Here is an 18893-nt window from a genome sequence, read left to right on the forward strand (position 1 = left end):
GGAAAACAGGACTAGATGAAGCTCTGGAGAATAGACATTAGGAAACCAGCAACAGAGTCCTCAGGGGTAATGGTATAAAGGGCCCCAAAAGGCCTCTTCTGCCTGACTCTGTCTCCCTGTCTAAGCACCCTGTGTCTCTTTAACGCCTCTCTGGTTACAGATACACCTATGGGACCCCTGTCCCCGGCCTGGTGAATGTCCGTGTGTGCCGGAGATTCTCCCAGTCCAGGTCACACTGCTATGGAAGAGAGGCCGAGGCTGTGTGTGAGGAATTCACCAGACAAGTGAGTCCAAGGCCCATCCCATAGGCAGGAGGTGACTGTCTTGAGGAGGGTGATCTGTGTCTGTCAAAGGGGATTGTTAGATCTCAGCTGGGATTGTGTGTTCTGGGTTGGGCTCTGTCTCACAGGAGGGAGGTATTGGTTAGGAGGTGATGCCAGGGCTGGGGGATATAAATTATGAAGAAAAACCCCTCGGGTGAAATCCTGGCCCCATTGAAATCTGTGGCAAAACTCCAATTGACATCAGTCAGATCAGGATTCACCCCGGATGGATGTTTCTTCTAGCTGGGAAAGAAAAGACCCTGAGAGGTTTTTGTGTCTGTGAACGGGATTGAGATAGGGAGGGGAGCAGAGCAGAGGAGAAAGCAAGAGGGAACTTTAAGATCTGGGAGAGAGAGAGAACGCAAGAGGAAGAAGAAAGAGAGAGACAGGGCAAGGAGGCAGAGAGAATAGGGGTAGAGCAATAAAGAGAGAGAGGGAGACTATGAAGGAGAAGAAAGTAAGAGAGAGAAAACAGAAGTAGGTTGGACAGAGATAGGAGGAGGAGAAGAATGAGAGCGAGAACGAGAGAAGGAAGAAGAGAGCAAGATTGTGCATGGAGAATGAGAGAGGATTCCAAGGGTGGATAAAAGACACAAGGAGATTTATCACACTGATGGGAAGTTGCAGATCTAGGGGGTGTGATCTGAACAATCAGGGAACCAGGCGTGTAACTAGGAGAATTTGTGGTGAAATGCATCAGAGAGGGCTGCATGTTGGATAAGTCACTGGGACCAGAGATGCCTTGATTGGTTTGTTGAGGAAGAAGGGAAGAGAGGGAGTCAGGCCGGATCAAGCCAGTAAGAGGATGGGATTAAGGCAAACCAAGCAGCAGGCAAATGTCTTGGGTACTGGGGTCTCTGTTCCTGTTCCACACAGACCTGAATTGTACAGGGATTTCCATGGTAATTTCCTCTTTGGTCTCTGGCTCAGGCGGACGTTCGAGGCTGTGTCTCCAATGTGGTGAAGACTAAAATATTCCAGCTCAAGCGAAAGGGTTATGAGATGAAAATTGAGGTGCAAGGCAAGATCACAGAAGAGGGTACAGGTATGCATCATGCTGACCTGGTGGAGCTGTGGGGCCGCACTGCAATAGCAGTGGGTGTTGCAAGCCAGCACTGAAGGGCACTGGCAGAGCTGGACAAAGTGGGGGGCAGCATTGGAGCATCTGGAGGAGCTGCAGGTCAGTGCATTAGTTCAAACCCCTCTATGCCGTGTTTTCTTGCAGGGGTGGAGTTAACTGGGACAGGCTCCAGTGAGATCACAGGCACCATGAGCACAATCAGCTTTGAGCAGGTGGACTCTCATTACAAACCAGGGATCCCCTTCTCTGGGCAGGTAGGGAACCTCTGAGAGCCCAGGAAATTACCTGACATGAGTGTGTTTGTCTGTGGAGAATGAGAACTTGCAAATGGAAAAGGGAAAACGTGGGACGATCACAAACCACGGGAACAGGAGCCATCTCCCTCTGCCTCTACACATGCTGTGGTATCCTTGCCATTAGTGGGAATTGCAGCACCTTCCTCTGACCCCCTGGTGCTGTCAGAGACAGGATACAGAGGAGAAGGCCCATTGGTGTGGCCGGCACAGTCCTTCCCACGTTCCCAATCACACACTCTGGGAGGACAAGCCACCTCCTCAGGTGGTTCAGACTCACCCAGCATGTTCGCACATACCTGCCCCGTGGTCAGCTCTGTAGGAAACACCCTCTGGAGCTGCCTCAGGGCAATAACGTGGGCAAAGGCTCATTAGGACTGTGGGGACTGCTTTCCCTGCCTGGTATCAGCAACGGAGATTGGATTTGTTCCTTTAGGTGAAGCTGGTGGACGGGACCGATGCTCCAATCACCAATGAAACAATCCGGATTTCCATAGGGGGAAACAAATACAAAGCCAACTACACAACGAATGAAGAGGGCCGAGTCCGGTTTTCCATAGACACTGTCAACTTCACAGACACCTCCATTCACATCACCGTGAGTGGCTGAATCCAGGGAGCTAGGGGATGGGAGGTGTCACTGGCTGAGCTCCAGGGGAGATGTCTGTGGGTTTATTGATCTCTCTGCCCATCGAGAGATAAAACAAAGAGTTTGTTGGCTGGGAATTTCAGTCTCCTCCTCTCTGTCTTGCTCTCTCTCTGTCTGTCCCTTGTTCTCTCTGTCCTTCACACACTCGGTCGCTCTCCCTCTGTTTCTCCATCTCTGTCTCTCTCCACACGAGCATGGAAAATGCAGATCAATGCACCGTGCACTGAAAAATCTGCCAAGAACATGTTTTTAAAATTACCCACTGTTTCCTTCTGAAATGCTAGTAGACCTGTTACTCACTTTTTGATCTGAGGTAAAAATGTTCTTCTTTATCAGGCAAACCATAAATCTGAACTGAACTGTTATGACACAGACTGGGTCACCCCTGTGTATGGTAACGTCGTTCACACAGCAACACGCTTTTACTCCCCGAGTAAGAGCTATCTCAAAATTGAGCCCATGTCTCAGACTTTAAGCTGTGGCTCCAACATGGTGGTCCGGGTGCACTACATCCTAAAGCCAGAGGCCGTGGGGGAGCAGAAGGAAATCGTCTTTTACTATTTGGTAAGCCCTCATGACCTCTACTTCCGTACACATGACACAGCACTGGAGGCCAGACACCCATATATGTCCCAGGCCACCAAACTGCCCCGAGGCCAGGTTCACTTGACTTTGACATTTACATGTAAAAGCCAGTGAAGGAAATGCAGAATTGGCCGGCGGGGAGTGGATGGTTTCTGCTGGGAAAGAGAATTTCTGACTTGGTCGAGGTCCCAATAAACTCCAGTCTGGGTCTGGGACTCTCTGTATGGCTCTGCGGGATTTTCTGCTCCTTCCCCACAGGAAAGCATCGGTATAGACCCCCCCCCTCCCCAGCATTCCTCCGTGAGCATCCCGCACGTCCCACCAGGACCTCTGTAACAGGTGGGTTTCTTCTTCCTGACAGGTGATGGCCAAGGGAGGCATCGTGAGGGCAGGCCCCAAGGTGTATCCCGTGCGGGATGGAGAACGTGAGTAGAGCTGTGTGAATAACTGACTTTGCGGTTTGCTGGGCAAACCAGAAATCTCAAAAAACAATTGTTTGGGAGCTGCTGAATCATTTCACTTTTGAGCTGCTTTCATCTTTTTTAAATAGAATTGAAGGGAAATTATAAATGAGGAGTTGTTTAGAATTGAAAAATGGAACCTTTCATTGAGGAAATGTCGAAACAAAACTTTCTGATTTGTTGCCAATTTTTTTTCTGAACAAAACCATTTGGTGAATTTCACACAAATTTGCAAAATGTTTTCTTTGATCTGAGTCTACATTTTTCAACAACAAAAAATCATCTGAAAAATGTCCACCCATTCTCGTGAGCTCTCCCCACGCCTTTCTCTGTCTGTCCTGGGAGGCTGAGTTGCTGTGTCTGTAGGAGGTGAAGAGAACAGCACCCTTCTGTCCTCTTCACTTTCTCTCTTACTCTCTCCTCCTTGTCTCACTAGTCATGGTCTCTCTCTCCCTTTGACACACACACAGTTCCCCTGACCGATTTCATTTCATTAATGGCAGTCGCAAGGGATTCCCAGTTTGACTGATTCAGGCTGGCTGGGCAAACTCTACCTTGAGGAGCAGGAGTGTGGAATCCCACCCCCTCTGCAGCCCTGTGCGCACAACCCTCCGCACAGAGCCACTGTACAACACGCACTTCTTTCCTCACCTTCATTATTGCATGAGCAGGGGCATCCTGCACTGATGGAGGACGGTGCTAGACTCTAGCTGACATGGATTTAGAGGACATGCTGAGATCCACCAAACCCATCTCACCTGAGTATCCCACACCAGGTGTCTGCAGTAAGAGTCAAAAGCCTCAGCTATGCGCCAAAACTCTTACCCTTGGATAGCGCATTTTTCAGGGTGGCTGATATTGCAGCCATCATGAGGGAGCCTAAGGAAATGTGTGGCCCTGGCGCTGCTTCTCTATAGCTTAGCCACCCCCCTCTCTGTTTGCCAGTTATCCAGGTATTTGAGCTGAGGCTCCCCGTGAGGCCTGATATCGCCCCCCTGGCCCGGGTACTCGTATACACCACTTTACCCAGCGGGGAAGTTATCGCCAATTCCGAAGATTTCAAGATTGAAAACTGCTTTGCCAATAAGGTGAGCATCCGGTTTCTATAACTCGCATTCACCCCATGGACAATGGCCCACCTGTGGAACCTGGAATGGCAAATTTCAAGGGAGACTCAGGAAATGTTCAATGGCTTCATGACCCACCAGGCACTGACCATAGATCAGCAATTGAATATGAGAGATGAATGCACATCAGGACTAATTTGCATAGCAGAATTATGGAGGGTGGAAACAGAACTGACGTATAGGGAGCGCTGCTGGTCATGTTTGAATTGCACTGGTCAGGGCTGAGGGGCATTGGCAGAGCTGTGTGGGGAGCCCAGGACTGGAATAGCAGGGGAGCTGCAGGGCAGGACTGAGGGGCATTGGCAGAACTGTATGGGGAGCCCAGCACTGGAATACCAGGGGGGGCTGCAGGGCAGGACTGACGAGCATTGGCAGAGCTGTGTGGGGAGCCCAGGACTGGAATAGCAGGGGGCTGCAGAGCAGAGTTGAGGGGCATTGGCAGAGCTGGGTGAGGTGGTTCCAGGACTGAGCTGTGCTGCGGGGCAGCATGTGAAGGTATTTGGAGAAGTAGCTCCTCTAACACCTTTCCTGGGGTTGCAGGTTGACTTGCATTTCTTACCGGCTGAGGGCCTCCCTGCCTCCAACACTCACCTCCGGTTCGGAGCCTCCCCGGGCTCCCTGTGCGCCGTCCGTGCTGTGGACAAAAGCGTCCTCCTCATGAAGCCTGAAGCCGAGCTCTCGCCCAGCTCTGTAAGTGCCAGCCTGGCCTGGTGATCAACGGGCACAAGAGATGATCTTGTCTGGAAAGTGCAGAGAATCACTCGTGAGAGCTAGGGCAGAGCAGTCTGCCTGTTATTGTAGGGTCCCGCGTCAGCACAAGGTCTGCGCCCACTGCTTGATCTATGTAGGGCGCTCATGAAAACTGTTGCTGCAGCCAGTGATTTATAGTTCTGGGGCTGCTTGTGAGGACACAACCACACATACTGATTTATTACTGGAGGGCCGCTGGTGAGTACTGGTCAGCACACACTGGGTTATTATTGAAAAGTCAGTGCTGAGCCCTGGAGTCAGACATTCTGCTCTGTTACTGTAGGGTTTGTTATTGTACGATCACCCTTGGTCACTGGGATTGCACGCACAGGTGTGTTAGCTTAAAGTTGTCTGTGATCACTAGGGTGGCACACGCTAGTTTATTATTATTGGGCCTGTGGTCACTGACATCGAGACGTGTCATACCCGCAGGTGTATGATTTGCTCCCGGTGAAGGAGATCAGGGGTTATAATTACCGGGAGCACCATTTGGAGGAAGAAGACGATAACCCTTGTGTGACACTCGAGAAGGTCATTTTAAATGGATTCATCTACGGACCCATTTCTCCTGACGGTGAAGGGGATGCCTACAACGTTCTCAAGGTGAGCGCCACGTCTCCCTTTAGTGTGTGAAATCACTGTTAGTTCAGAAGATTTCCCCACCGTGTTCTTGGCAGAGCAAACTCCTGTCATATCCCATAGGTGCTGTGTGAGCACACCCTTAGCTGGGTGCTTGTTAGCTAGCTCATTCAAGGTAATAACTAAACTTGGGCCAGAAAACCCCAGATGGGAATCCCCCAGCGTTGAGGACTGAATGCCTCTCTCAACCACTGAACTCTAGAGGTTTCCCATCACTAATTTAAACATGACAAGGAGACATCCTAATAGCTGGGGCAAAGAAATAGAGCCCAGAAATGGGCGACTCAGCCTCTGCAGCCATTTTGTCAAAGAGATCCTGTCCCACACGCTCTCTCTCCCGTCTACGTAGGTCTCTGTGAAGTGCCAGTCCCCATTTTATCCACGCACGCACGCACGCATATGCACACATGTGCGGAGTGCTGCTCTGAGCCAGCACCCAGGGTAATTACCCGGCCCCAGCTGGTGAGGGTTTGGTGTCCTGCGGGATCTCAGGTTTGTTGCCAGTGGGACTCACTCCCAAATCACCCAATCCCCAGCACATCTGACAATGACTTGTTAGGCATCTCAGCAGAGAGGCAGGGGATGGACTGGGCCAGAGAGGCTGATCTCCCTCCAGGGCAGGGCTGAGGCAAGCCGGCAGGGGCTGAGTGCATGGCGGAAGCTTGCATGGCTGGTGCCGCTGATGAACCTGCTCTGAGGACACACAGGACGTCCGTCTCCAGCCGCTGGTCCGGCATCTTTCACTGACACAGACCTTGCCCTTGGCTTCCCGCCAGCTACACAGGCATTGACCCCTCAGGCCTTAGTATCTGCTCTTGCAATGACCCATCCCTGCATTGTGATAAGCCCGTCACATCCCGGTCCAGTCCAGACGGCACGTTTATCTCCCGATGTATGGTTTACTTTACCACATGCCTGTCTGGGTTATCTTTTTACAGGAGATGGGTTTAAAAGTCTTCACCAGCACCAAGGTCCATAAGCCCAAACTCTGCATGAAGAGAATGACCGGTGTATCTATGGAATATGGTAATGGCGGGAAAAGAGCCTGCTTTGTTTTGCCCTGCTGATACCCCCCTGTTAGGTGCTTTTCCTGTTCCCCTCCCTTTCACCCTCTCCTCTGCATGGAAACTAGACCAGTAGGACCAGACTCTGTTCTCAGCTATGCTGGCCGAAGTCTAAGAAAGTCAGTCCTGAAATAGGAATCTGGTCCATTTCCACCTGCTTGCTCACCAGCTAAGGAAATGTGCACTGTTGTAACTACACTGATGCAGTGGCACCTTGCACCCCCTAATGTAGATGTGCTGCACTGGCACAAACTGGCTGCTAAATCTTGTTGAATTTATGGAACAGGACGATTTCCACTTCCACATTTCCATTTTATAGCAAGCACCAGAAGAAAAACTAAGCAGAGAGGGGGCCAAGTTCAAAGGGGAGGCAGTGGGTATGTTCACACTGCAGTGTGTGCCCAAGGTTTTAACTCAGGCTGTAGCCTAAACTCTCATCTATCTATGCACAAATCGTGCAAACTCCTGGCTTGGACATAGGGTCCCAGGACCCCACAGGGATGCAAGGAGGAGCCTGAGTCAAGCCAGGACCCAGGGTTCAAACCCTATTGCTTTGCAGTGGAGATATAGCCCCACTGGACTGTTGCTCTGGGGGTCTGCCAAAAGCATCCCATAGGTCGACTTTCTTTTTCCATGGGACAGTGAAGTTTGGTGAACAGTCAAGTTTTCCCACAGTGCTCCATGAACAAAGGGCTAGTGTGGCCACATTTTCGGAGAGCGCTAGGAAGTCTGGGATAGAGGTGGTTGGACATGGGCCCACATAATGCAATGTAAATGCTGGAACCCCAAGCTGGGATCCAGGGTTCAACAATTCCTAAACTGGGGTTACAAGTGAGTGTAGACACTCAAACCTTCGATTAACAAACCCAGGATCTGCTAATTCAAGTTCTCATAACCCTGGGCTTACACTGCAATGTAGGCATACCCTGTGTGAACTTGTGGAGAGGGTTTAGAATTGGGAGTCAGGAAATCTGAATTTCATTCCCATCTCTGCCATTGCCTTGGTTATGTGAGTTTGGGTGAACCATGTCACTTCTTTGTGCCTTAATATTCCTATCTGTAAAAGGGGACTAATGATACTTACACAGCCTTGTGAAGAGCTCTTGAGATTAGATGTCTAAATATTAGTGTTAATTATGCTCTCAGTTACACCAGTGGAAATGAAAAGTAACCAGATCAGATCACTGACGCTCTAATCCAATGTCCCCATTCCTACTGTAGAACATCAGACTACTGGTCTATATATGGCAGTGTCCTGCCTCCTGACCATATTGGATCAGCACTGTCATCTTTCTAGCGCAGAGTCCCTCTTCAGACAATGGCCAACGGTGGCTGCTTCAGAGGAAGGTGGAACACCTCTGTATTACACCTCACTGTGCTATGGGGCAAATTTCTTCCTGATCTATGGCTGGATATCAGCTTATGTCCTGAAGCATGAGAACTGATATCCCGGATCATCTGAATCTGAGCTGGTGTCACTAGAGTTGCTGCTACTCTTAGTCATATACAGACACAAGATTTTTTCCTGTGAAACTCACTGAACTATTTGAATCTATAACAGCTTGGGGCAGTGAGTTCCACAGGTTAATTCCATTTGACATGGATATAGGCAGGGCTTGGAGGGCTGCTTCAACACAGTTATTATGTCGGGGCTTCCCATCTATGCCATGATTGGTGGAGGCGGAATAAAAATGTTCATCCATCCATACCACCCCTATAAGAAGTGCAGAAGTCTTTAGAAAACAGACGTTGCTGAGCTCATAATAGGGCTCTAGAGATGTTTTTTCACTGGCTTCTAAAGAAATTCAGAAAAGACAGCTGATGATATTGGGAGAGTGGGGTGGGGAAAGGAGTGATCGGTTGCAAGCAGAGATAGGTTTAAGTTGGGTCTGAATTTGAAAAGAGGGGGGTTTCAAATCTAGGGTTTAGAATCCAATCTGTCACGAACTGGAAACAAAGTGCCATGATAAGGAATGAGGTCTAACATATCACCTTTCTCTCCCTTATCTCCTCCAACATCTAAAGCGAGGCTCTCATATGATGCAGATCTCTCAGGTGATGACATGGTGGAAGATGTCACTCATGACCCAGTGGAGACCATCCGGAAGTATTTCCCTGAGACGTGGATTTGGGAATTAGTTCCAGTGAAGTAAGTGATGTTTATGGGATGTGGTGAATGCGGTCAACTGGGTTACACAGACACTCAGAAGAAATTGCTCAGACACCATGAGATGTGCTTATATCCTTCTGTGAAAGATGGAGTACCTGTTGTAGATAGACTAGAGAGACACAAGCATGAGGGATGGATAGGCAGGTAGAGAAAAGGCAGGAAGTAAGTTAACTAGTTCTACCAATACACCACAGCCACTCCTTCTCCTCTCAGTAACTGGAAGACAATTGTGTGGATCTCAATTAACAATCCCTTGTTAAGAGTGTGGGTGGGTGGGTGGGTGGGTGTGTGTGTGTGTGTGTGTGTCGGAAGGAGGTGTAATTTCTTTTTGGTCCCAGCTCTGGTGCAGAAGTCACTATTAGCTATGCATCTCATCCTTTTCTATAGCCGTGTGTCTGAGGGATTTTCTGTTCACCGTGGAACCCCACCCCTTGTCTTGTTACCTGGATGATTCTTCTGCAGAGCTGGATGTAGGATGGGATGGGAGGAAGTGCTCTGCAGTGAGCCTACAATAACCGACCAGCATGCACACCCCAGTGCTCCCAAAGGACCCTGCAGTTACAAATGGGGGAGGGGGTTAATTCAGGATGCTGTGAGGGACATGGTTGTTTCCCCCAAAGCAAGGAAAGCTCCCCCCATCTCCTTGTTCTCGTTTGGTCACCAGGTCTGACGGAAGTGCTGATTTGGCCGTGATCATCCCCGACACCATCACAGAATGGAAAGCCAATGCGTTCTGCACTTCAAGAGATACTGGCTTTGGCCTGTCCCCCACTGTGTCCCTCAGAGCCTTCCAGCCCTTCTTCGTGGAGCTCACCCTGCCCTACTCTGTGGTGCGCGGCGAGGCCTTCACACTAAAGGCCACTGTCTTCAACTACCTGACCCGCTGCATCAGGGTAAGGGACATTTGCAGCTTTCCTCAGCAGGGGGCAGGGAGGAGACCACATGGGCCAGTTGCAACATGGTTTCCCATCCAGGGGAGGCAGCTGATTGGCCCCTAAGAAATTGTCTTATTACAGTGGTAAGAAATGGGTGATGGAAAGGAGGAATCTGATTGGCTCCTAGGTGTGTGTTACTACTGGGGTACAGAGTGGGCATTAGGAAAGAAGGAATCTGTTTGGCTGACAAAGGTTTGCGAGCTGCAGATATACCTGAGACCAACTTCCTGTGTGGCTGAAGGCCTTAGACCTCCTGTGCCTATCTCATGACCCCATGGCAAGCAAGGTACCTGGGGTGACCACACACTGTGCATCACCCCTTACTCTAGTGGAGACTCCCGGCTTCCTGGAATGGACACATGTGCTTGGCCTTTGGCCTCATGCCACACAAGCCCCCCAGCTGCACTACAGCTGCTGGGAAACTCACTGGCCTGTTGCATCCATGGAAACGGCACTGACTCTTTAGCCCCACTGGCCTGCCGTGCATTCCTGCTCCAGCACAAGGGACTGGAGGGGACTCAGGAAGGGGGTCCCTGCAAAATTGTGGTGACTTTTCTCTCAGCTTTTATTTAAATGGGTTTCATTCTAGATAAAGTGAAGCGGGAACAAGCTCTATGGTGTTAAGAGCCCCCAAGGCACTCTCATCCTCTTCCCCATCCCTTTCCTGCCCTTCGCTATGCTCACTGATGGTCCCCAATTCTGTTCTCTCTCAGCTACTCCCAGATAGCCCCCCGCCCCCCACAGCCAGCACTTCACCTCCTCCCCTAACAAGACACCAGAGGGGTCTCAGACTCATGCCAAGGTGGTAAATTTGAGGTCACCATTTTGTCTTTATTCCCACAACTGGTCCCGAGTCCCTCAGGCCCTGCAATCTCCTGTTTCTTCAGAGCCATGCACCCAACTCTCTGCCCCTCCTCAGTCTCCTGCACTTCCCCAAACCACGGTACCCCTCAGCTTTCCCCACCTCAATCCCTGCCCCACCAAATCCCTGTGGCCCCCAAACTCCCTGCCCCCTCTCCTCCCCTGCATTGTCTCATCTCCATTTACCCACAACCCCCTTGAACCCTTCTCTCTCCCTGCCTGATGGCACCTTTCTGTACAATGAACAGGTCAGCATCTCACTGGTTTCATCTAATGACTTCCGGGCTACCCCTGTGGAGAAGGAAGAAGAATCTTATTGTCTCTGTGTGAACGGACGGAAAACAGTGTCTTGGGCTGTGACCCCAAAATCTCTGGGTAAGGGACCTGGCAACTTCAAAATCTCAGGATCAGGGACTAATGGATGGGTCCAAAACCTCTGTGAAAGGGACCAAATGGCACCAAAATTTCTGGATAAGATTTCTGGCATTTCCAACCTCTCTGGAAGGGACTGATCTGCTGTGAAAGGAGGAAGGCTGGCATTATGGCTGAGGCACTGGACTGGACTCAGGAGACCTAGACTCAGTGTCCAGCGCTTGGGAAAGTCAATGTCCCGGTGCGTCGGTTTCCCCATCTGTAAAATTGGAATAATACATTCATCCATGTGTGGGAAGTGCAGTACACGACTGCGATGAGGGCCATATAAATACCTGGACTGACAGACTGGTTGGGTCTGAAATTTCTGGAAAAGAAAGATGATGGCTCTGACACCATGCAGGGGTCTGAGTGTCAGAATCTGAAGACCTGCCCCTGTACTCCCCTCCTCTCCATCTTGCCCAGCCCCATTCAGTGTAGCTGTTGAAGCCGAGGGGTTGGAACTAAGGCTTCTGCAGAGCTGTGCTATAGTGCTAACTACATGTGACTTGAGCTCTGCCCTCTTTAGAGAGGTTTCCATGTAATCAGTGGTGCTGCAAAGCACAACACCAAGCGAATGACACTGACACCCCTGTAGCTGCAGTGCCTGGCAGAACACTTATCCTTCTTTGTTCCAGGTACTGTGAATTTCTCAGTGAGCGCTCAGGCCCTGAAGACAGATCTGCCCTGCGGGAACGAGGTAGTGGAGTCCCTGGACAAAGGGCAGAGGGACATGGTGATCAAACAGCTGTTAGTGGAGGTAGGTGGGCTGTTTAGTCCCTGTGGAATAGAGAAGCCATGATAACTTACTGCTGTGTAGTGACAACTGATATAATGCTGCAGGTCTTCTTGGTTTTACAGGGAAGCCTTAATGACTTCATATGATCACACATTGTCTAATGCTGTAAAAGGAAGCAGCGATAAGTCACTACATTGGCCAATATAAACTGTAATACTGCATCACTTCTTACAGGAAAATACTGGTACCTTGTTGCACCGTGTGATTGAAATAATGAGCAAAGGTGATACGTTTGCCACAGCCATGTCTTTTGGGACAGAAAACATGACTTTTCGGTTTTCTCCATAACAAGTCATGGGATCAAGCCCTCAGCAGTGTAGATTGGCATAGCTCCATTCAATTCAATGCAGCTCTGCGGATTTACACCAGCTGTGATTGTGGACCGTGGTCCTTGTAAATAGAGCTGTGCGAGTAGCTGATTTTTTGGTTTGCTGGCCAACTGAAAAATCAAAAAAAGAATCGTCTTGGGCCAACCCAAATGTTTCAGGGTTTTTTGATGAACCAAAACTGACAAAAAATGTAGTTTTAAATCCAACAAAAAGTTTGATAATGACCTGACATGAATCATATTGTTGTTTTTTGAACTTCTTTTACTTTTTTTCAACATAAAATTAAACTAAAATTTTTAAAAAGTAACATTGAATTGAAAAATCTAAATATTTGGTTTAGAAAATGTCCAGACAAGATGTTTTGATTTTTTTAACTAAAACAATTTGGTGAATTTAGCACAAATGTGAGAAAGGTTTTTGTCAATCCGAATCCTCATTTTACTGCGAAAAACAAGCTTTTCCAAAAAATTTCTCCCAGATCTACTTGTAAACCTTGCCGGCCCATTCCCAAACAGGACAGTTCCAGGAACTATAACAAATCTTGTGCTGTTGTGACCAGTGTAGTGGAATATGGGAAAGTGACTGCATTTTAAAACATCTGTGAATGATTAGTGAATTATCATTATTTATTTTAAATCATTTGGTTGCAAAAAATTAAAAAATGCTCAAGGTAATGTGAGCCAATGATTTGTTTGCATATTTTTCTATAAATTTGTGTCTCTTACAGTATTTTGTGATGAGGAACCTCTGGCTTTTCCCATTTTTTTTTTTTTGACATGACACCCAGCCAGCCTAAACAATATCTCATAATATAAACCTCCATAGCTATTCTATGTAATAGGGAAGTAGTGATAATTTGTTACATAGTCTGATCAGAGCAATATCACATGATAGAAGGTGGCCACTCCTCTCTCCATTATAGGAAAGCACTAATCATTTTTAAATTGTTTGATGTAAGCAGTAACACGTGATCTAACACTGCAGCTCCTCTCTGAGTTACAGAAATGCATCCCGCTTTTTCAGTAAGGCAAAGGTACGATTCACATTATTGTATCAACCCAGAAAAAACAACTCTGTAAGCTTCAAGGTAAGAATGAGTCCTGTGGCCAGCTCTGGGTGCCACGCTTTAGGAAAAACATGAACAAATTGGAGTGAGGACAGCAACAAAAATTATAAGAGGTTTACAAAACCTGATCTGTATGGAAAGGTTGAAAGAATTTGGCCTGTTTAGTCTAGAGAAGGCTGAGGGGGAACAAGATAAAAATCTTCAAATATGTTACTCTTGGGGGAATTCTGCACCATGTTGTCTACAGTTTTCTTTGGTTCCCCACAGAAAAATGACTTCTGAGGGGAAGCAAAGGGAAGTGCAGTCACTCCCCCGTCCCTGGCAGCCTGGAGCAGCCGGAGGAGATGTAAATCAGCACGGTGGGGGGGCGGGGAGGACTGCGCGGGCAGGTGAGAAAGCAAGCGAACGAATGAGAGAGACTCGGTCCCTCTGGCTTGCTATTGCAACAGGCCCAGCGTGGAGGGACGGGGCTTTGGGGTGTTTGGAGGAAGGTGTGAGGCAGGCTGACCCCTGAGGCAGAGCATAATGTAGCAACCTGCCTGCTTATTTGTTCCCATTCTTAGTGAATTCCCCCAGGAGCATAAAACAGGTGTAAAAGTTTTAAGGATCCTTTACATTGCCAGAGTGGTGTAAAGGAGCCCTATTGTAAATGACAGTATGGCCTTATAAATACTTATGGTGCTTGAGTGATTAGAACTGGTCTAAATTTTTGGACTGAAACATTTTCCTATCAAAATGTACACCATTAACTGTTTACTTCTGACCTTTCTGGAGATGGTCAGTAGCCAATATAAACTATGAGTTTGATTCCCCAGCCCTCACTTGCTCTTCAGTTGCCTGTGATGTAATATGAACATATGGCTGCATATAACATTGTTATATGTTGACTAATAACTAGAAATAAAGGGTCAAGCCTAGCTACATTACTATTAGACAAAGAGGTTTGGGGATTTCCTCCAATGATCCCTACTTCTATTCTCCATCCATTGTATTGTAGTTGAAATAAATTACCAAAATAATTGAAACGGGTATGATTAAATTGCGTAATTTTGACACATAAAATATGTAGAATTTTAATATATTGTATGCAGAATTTTTAAAGTTTTGGTGCAGAATTCCCCCAGGAATAATATGTGTTATAAAGAGAACGGTGATCAATTATTCTCCATATCCACCAAGGACAAGAAGTAATTGGCTTAGATTGCTGAAAGGGAGATTTAGGTGGGATATTAGGGAAAACTTTCTAACTATAAGAGTAGTTAAGCATTAGCACAGCAGTGGCGTAGCTAACATGGGACATTTGGGTGGGCCCCGACTTTGTGTGGGTGAGCAATGATGAGGGAGAGGGGGAGCAGGAGGGATCAGGGTCCCATCTCCTCCGGCTGGCCTTGCGGGGGGCGACGGATGCTCTGGCTAGGAGTCCCCAGGGGTCTCACATGTGCCCACAGCTCTGGAAGGAGATGCCGTTCTCCACTGCACACAGCTCCCAGCACCCATCCCGTCGCACCGCCCTACGCCGGGCCCAGTTCCTCGAGATGGCACGGCAGGCTGACCTTTTTTGGGGATCTCCTCTGCCACTGCCACCCCCAAGCCACCCCACCCGCCCTCCTCCTACTGCTGCGTGCGTGCAGGGCACATGCATCTGGCGTTCCGCAGCTCTGCCACTGCTGTGCCTCTCCCTCCAGCTGGCCGGGGCGAAGCGCAATGCACCTGGCGCGCAGTGTCCTCCCGGTCTGGGTTGGGCGAGCGCAAGGGCTGGAGCAGAGCCAGGGCTGCGGGGATGGACCTGGATGATAAGTGGGTGAAGAACGAGAGGGAAAGCCCACTTTTCACACTTGGCTACTATTCACTACCTGGGTAAAGTTGGAAAAAGGAGGAAAACCGACTATTCTAAGACTAAAATTTTGCAGGGGAGGGGTGTGTTTCAAAAACAAAAATTGTTTTGACTAAACCCTCTTTTTTCACAACATTTAGTTTGTGAGTTTTAGTCAAAACTGTTCTGGTCATCTCAATAAATAACAGGGCTTCTTCCTTCGCTCAAGCCATGGGGGTCTGGGCCTTTGGAGCAAGAGGAGCTGAGTTCTATCCCTACTGTAGCCCTACAGGACTAATCGGCCACAGTGTGTAATGGTGAATTTCTAGGTGGCCCTGCAGTCATTACAATATGTCATTTCAGGGCACTGAGCGCTTTGGCCCTGACTCAGCAAAGCTTGCTTTACTTTAGGCACATGAGTTGTCCCATTGATCTCAAACAGGCTTAAAGTTAAACACTTGGCAGGATTGAGCCCCTACCTCACTTCATTAGCATCACAGCATATTATCAGCGCCAGTACCTGGTGTAAAGCTGGAAGTTCTCTCTGTATCACAAGCAAAGCCCATGTTTTACAGTGTGCTGACAGCAACTAATCACCCATGGCAGATCACTGCAATATCCTCCCCTTGGGAGCGAGGAGGCAATAACTTCTTAGTAGCTGATTTCCAACTATTATCTGCTGGCTTTATGAGAATTATTATTACATGAGAATTTGCAAGTCTCCATCTTTCTCTCATTCACTCCCTTTTCTTTCTTTCTTTCTTTTTCTTCTCCCCAACTTTTTCCTTCTCCCCATCTCTCTCCATCACCCCTGCCCAGATGTTTCTGAAACCAGGTGCTCAATGTCTCTGCAGGTTCTCACCTTTCTGATTTTTCTTCCCCTTCCCTTTTCCTCCTCAACCCAAAGCCTGAAGGGCTTGAGAAGGAAACGACCCACAACTTCCTGCTCTGTGCAGCTGGTAAGAGCCCCACCCCTCCTGACCTGCTTCTGCAAAGGGAAGGGTGGAAACCCCGGGTGTCCTAGGGGAAGAGCTGACGAGAAGCAGTAATATGGGACTGAAGAAAGTGGGACACTTCCAGCTGGATAACGAGGGAACGTTTCCTAATACTGAAGGGCTGGAATGGCGCCCAAGGGAAGGGCTGGAAGCGTAGGTCTTAGGGAACGTTCCTGACCCGGGTCCTGGGAGGATGGGCTAGATGGGATTTAATGTGGCTTTCCCCTTCTCTCACTCTCTGATTCCATGGAGTGAAATTACAAAGTGGAAGGTGTCAGAGAAAGAGCTGGAGACTACAGTTCCTGTGTCTCGCCAGGTGGTGACACCTCGCTCCATGTGGAGGGCTGGGGTGGCGGGTGAGGGGATCCACTCCTGAGAGGGGAGTTGGAGATGGGTTCACTATAAAGCTATGGAGGAATGGAGCTGCTAAAGGCAGGGAGCCCCTGTGCAGTGCCAGGGGAAAGACAGCAGCAGGGGCAGTGTCCTAGCTCCTGTGGTGGGGTCTGCTCACTGCTACACAGTGGGGGATTTTACTACAATCCCGTCTATGTCACTTTTCCCCAGGAAAGACAGCGCCGCAGCTAATGCCCCTGAAGCTCCCAGAGAACGTGGTGGAGGGCTCGGCCAGAGCCTATTTCTCAGTGCTGGGTAAGTGAGGCAGTCCGAGGAGCCCAGCTGTGGGTGCTGCTGCCGTTCCCTCCCCCTTCCTGACGGTTCTGGTCTCTCTACCCGTTCCACTCCTCACCCCTTTGTGCACCCATCACAGCCCCTCCACTTATCCCCCAGCTGCCCACTGCTGTAGTCTCTTGCTAGCACTTCACCCCTTTTTCTCTCTCCTTCCCCCCACCTCTGCCTCTGGGCCCACGTCTCTAGCTATTCATCCAGCCTAGTGCTCCCATCTGTCCTTCCAGCAGCACGCCCTTCACTTTGCCTTTCATGTGTCCCTTCTCTCTCAGAGCATATTTCTCTGTCTCCTCCTTTCTCTGGCTTGTGTGTGTGTCTCTCTTTCCCTCCTATTGCCTGTGATCTCACAAGCCTGTTACGGATGTCTCACATTAGCATCCTTGCTCTGCGGTGCACTCTGCCTCCGCAGGCGGGCAGCTGGGCCACACTGACTCCCTGTGTCTCCATCCCCAGGCGATATCCTGGGCACAGCCATGCAGAACCTGCAGCAGCTTCTCCAAATGCCCTTCGGCTGCGGGGAGCAGAACATGGTCCTGTTTGCCCCCAACATCTACGTCCTGGACTATCTGAATAAGACAGGGCAGCTGAGCGAGGAGACCAAATCCAAGGCCATCGGATACTTAGTCAGCGGTGAGGAGGGACGGGGCTTTTATTTCTTCACTTGCTCCCTTCCAAGGTTGTGCTGGGAGCTTTTTTTGTCTGCCTTGCTCAGATAATGCTTCCACTGGGAAGGATGGATGGACTGAGGGGACCACCTGTCTCTAGGGGGGAGCCCACTTGAACCTTCTCAGCCCGGTCATCCCATTGCTCTCCAGTGTGTGAGCCCAGTGGTAATTCACTCTTACCCCAGGAAACCAGACTCGGCTTCCCAGGTGGCCTATAAGCCTTTCCTAGCCACCAGTGTATTGGCAGCACTGTCACAGCTGACCCCTCATCATACACCTTTGAACCAGGGCCTCTGACACCCCCTCCCACCCCACCCCGCACCAGAGGAAAGAGATTCCCTTTCCCAGGAGCTACACTAAGAAGTTACTCCTTTAATGGTTGGTGTTACAATAGATCACTTCCCAACAGGGGGTGCCATAGCACAGTAGCATGCTTAGATCTAGGGTGACATCTAGGAATGTAGAGAACTCTACTCTCTGGAAGTGCTTGATGGGAGAAGATGGGTCCATGTGGATGAATGACTGAATGACACAGCCTGGGTGCTGCACTGCACTGGGTGAACTGCACAGGGTGCACTGGGTGCATTTCTGCTGATGACGTGCAAGGCAGAGAAGAAGAGCTGGGTTGGTTCTGCAGCTCTGGCAGCAGTAAATGGAGCAAAACCTGGTGTCAGGGTTCCCTCCCCACTCTGAACTCTAGGGTACAGATGCGGGGACCTGCATGAAAGACCCCCTAAGCTTATCTCTACCAATTTAGGTTAAAAACTTCCCCAAGGCACAAATTCTTCCCTGTCCTTGGATTGGTATCACTGCCACCACCAAGTGAGTTAGAAAAAGATGTAGGAAAAGGACCACTTGGAGTTCCTGTTTCCCCAAAATGTCCCCCCAAGTCCCTTCACCCCCTTTCCTGGGAAGGCTTGAGCATAAACAAGGCGAGCACAGACCAGACCCTTGGGTTTTTAGGACAGATTCTTAAAAACAGAACTTTCATTATAAGGAAAAAAAAGTAAAAGAAACGCCTCTGTAAAATCAGGATGGAAGATAATTTTACAGGGTAATAAGATTTAAAACACAGAGGATTCCCCTCTAGGCAAAACTTTTAAGTTACAAAAAAACAGGAATAAACCTTCCTCTTAGCATAGGGAAAATTCACAAGCTAAAACAAAAGATACTCTAATGCATTTTCTTGCTAT

At 49.1% G+C, this 18893-nt stretch overlaps 1 protein-coding gene and 1 long non-coding RNA gene across 2 annotated transcripts in view; one reads left to right on the plus strand and one right to left on the minus strand.

Annotated features, from left to right (window-relative positions):
* LOC102941695 (alpha-2-macroglobulin) overlaps positions 1-18893 on the plus strand; it is a 58133-nt gene that overhangs the window by 15812 nt on the left and 23428 nt on the right. The window contains exons 8-24 of the mRNA XM_037912670.2: positions 161-284; positions 1254-1368; positions 1549-1658; positions 2134-2295; positions 2683-2910; positions 3293-3356; positions 4338-4480; positions 5060-5209; positions 5702-5872; positions 6847-6934; positions 8998-9121; positions 9807-10035; positions 11187-11313; positions 11988-12109; positions 16264-16315; positions 16916-16999; positions 17489-17665. Coding sequence (XP_037768598.1) covers positions 161-284; positions 1254-1368; positions 1549-1658; positions 2134-2295; positions 2683-2910; positions 3293-3356; positions 4338-4480; positions 5060-5209; positions 5702-5872; positions 6847-6934; positions 8998-9121; positions 9807-10035; positions 11187-11313; positions 11988-12109; positions 16264-16315; positions 16916-16999; positions 17489-17665 — 2270 coding nt within the window. The remainder of the gene's footprint in view (positions 1-160; positions 285-1253; positions 1369-1548; positions 1659-2133; positions 2296-2682; positions 2911-3292; positions 3357-4337; positions 4481-5059; positions 5210-5701; positions 5873-6846; positions 6935-8997; positions 9122-9806; positions 10036-11186; positions 11314-11987; positions 12110-16263; positions 16316-16915; positions 17000-17488; positions 17666-18893) is intronic.
* LOC122461589 lies at positions 2290-9052 on the minus strand. The gene is made up of 3 exons (XR_006283573.1): positions 8965-9052; positions 5111-5259; positions 2290-2578 (listed from the first exon to the last, which is right to left on the minus strand). It is a non-coding gene; the product is annotated as an uncharacterized LOC122461589 (long non-coding RNA).

Source organism: Chelonia mydas, chromosome 1, assembly GCF_015237465.2.
Source record: "Chelonia mydas isolate rCheMyd1 chromosome 1, rCheMyd1.pri.v2, whole genome shotgun sequence".
NCBI classification, from domain to species: Eukaryota; Metazoa; Chordata; order Testudines; family Cheloniidae; genus Chelonia; species Chelonia mydas.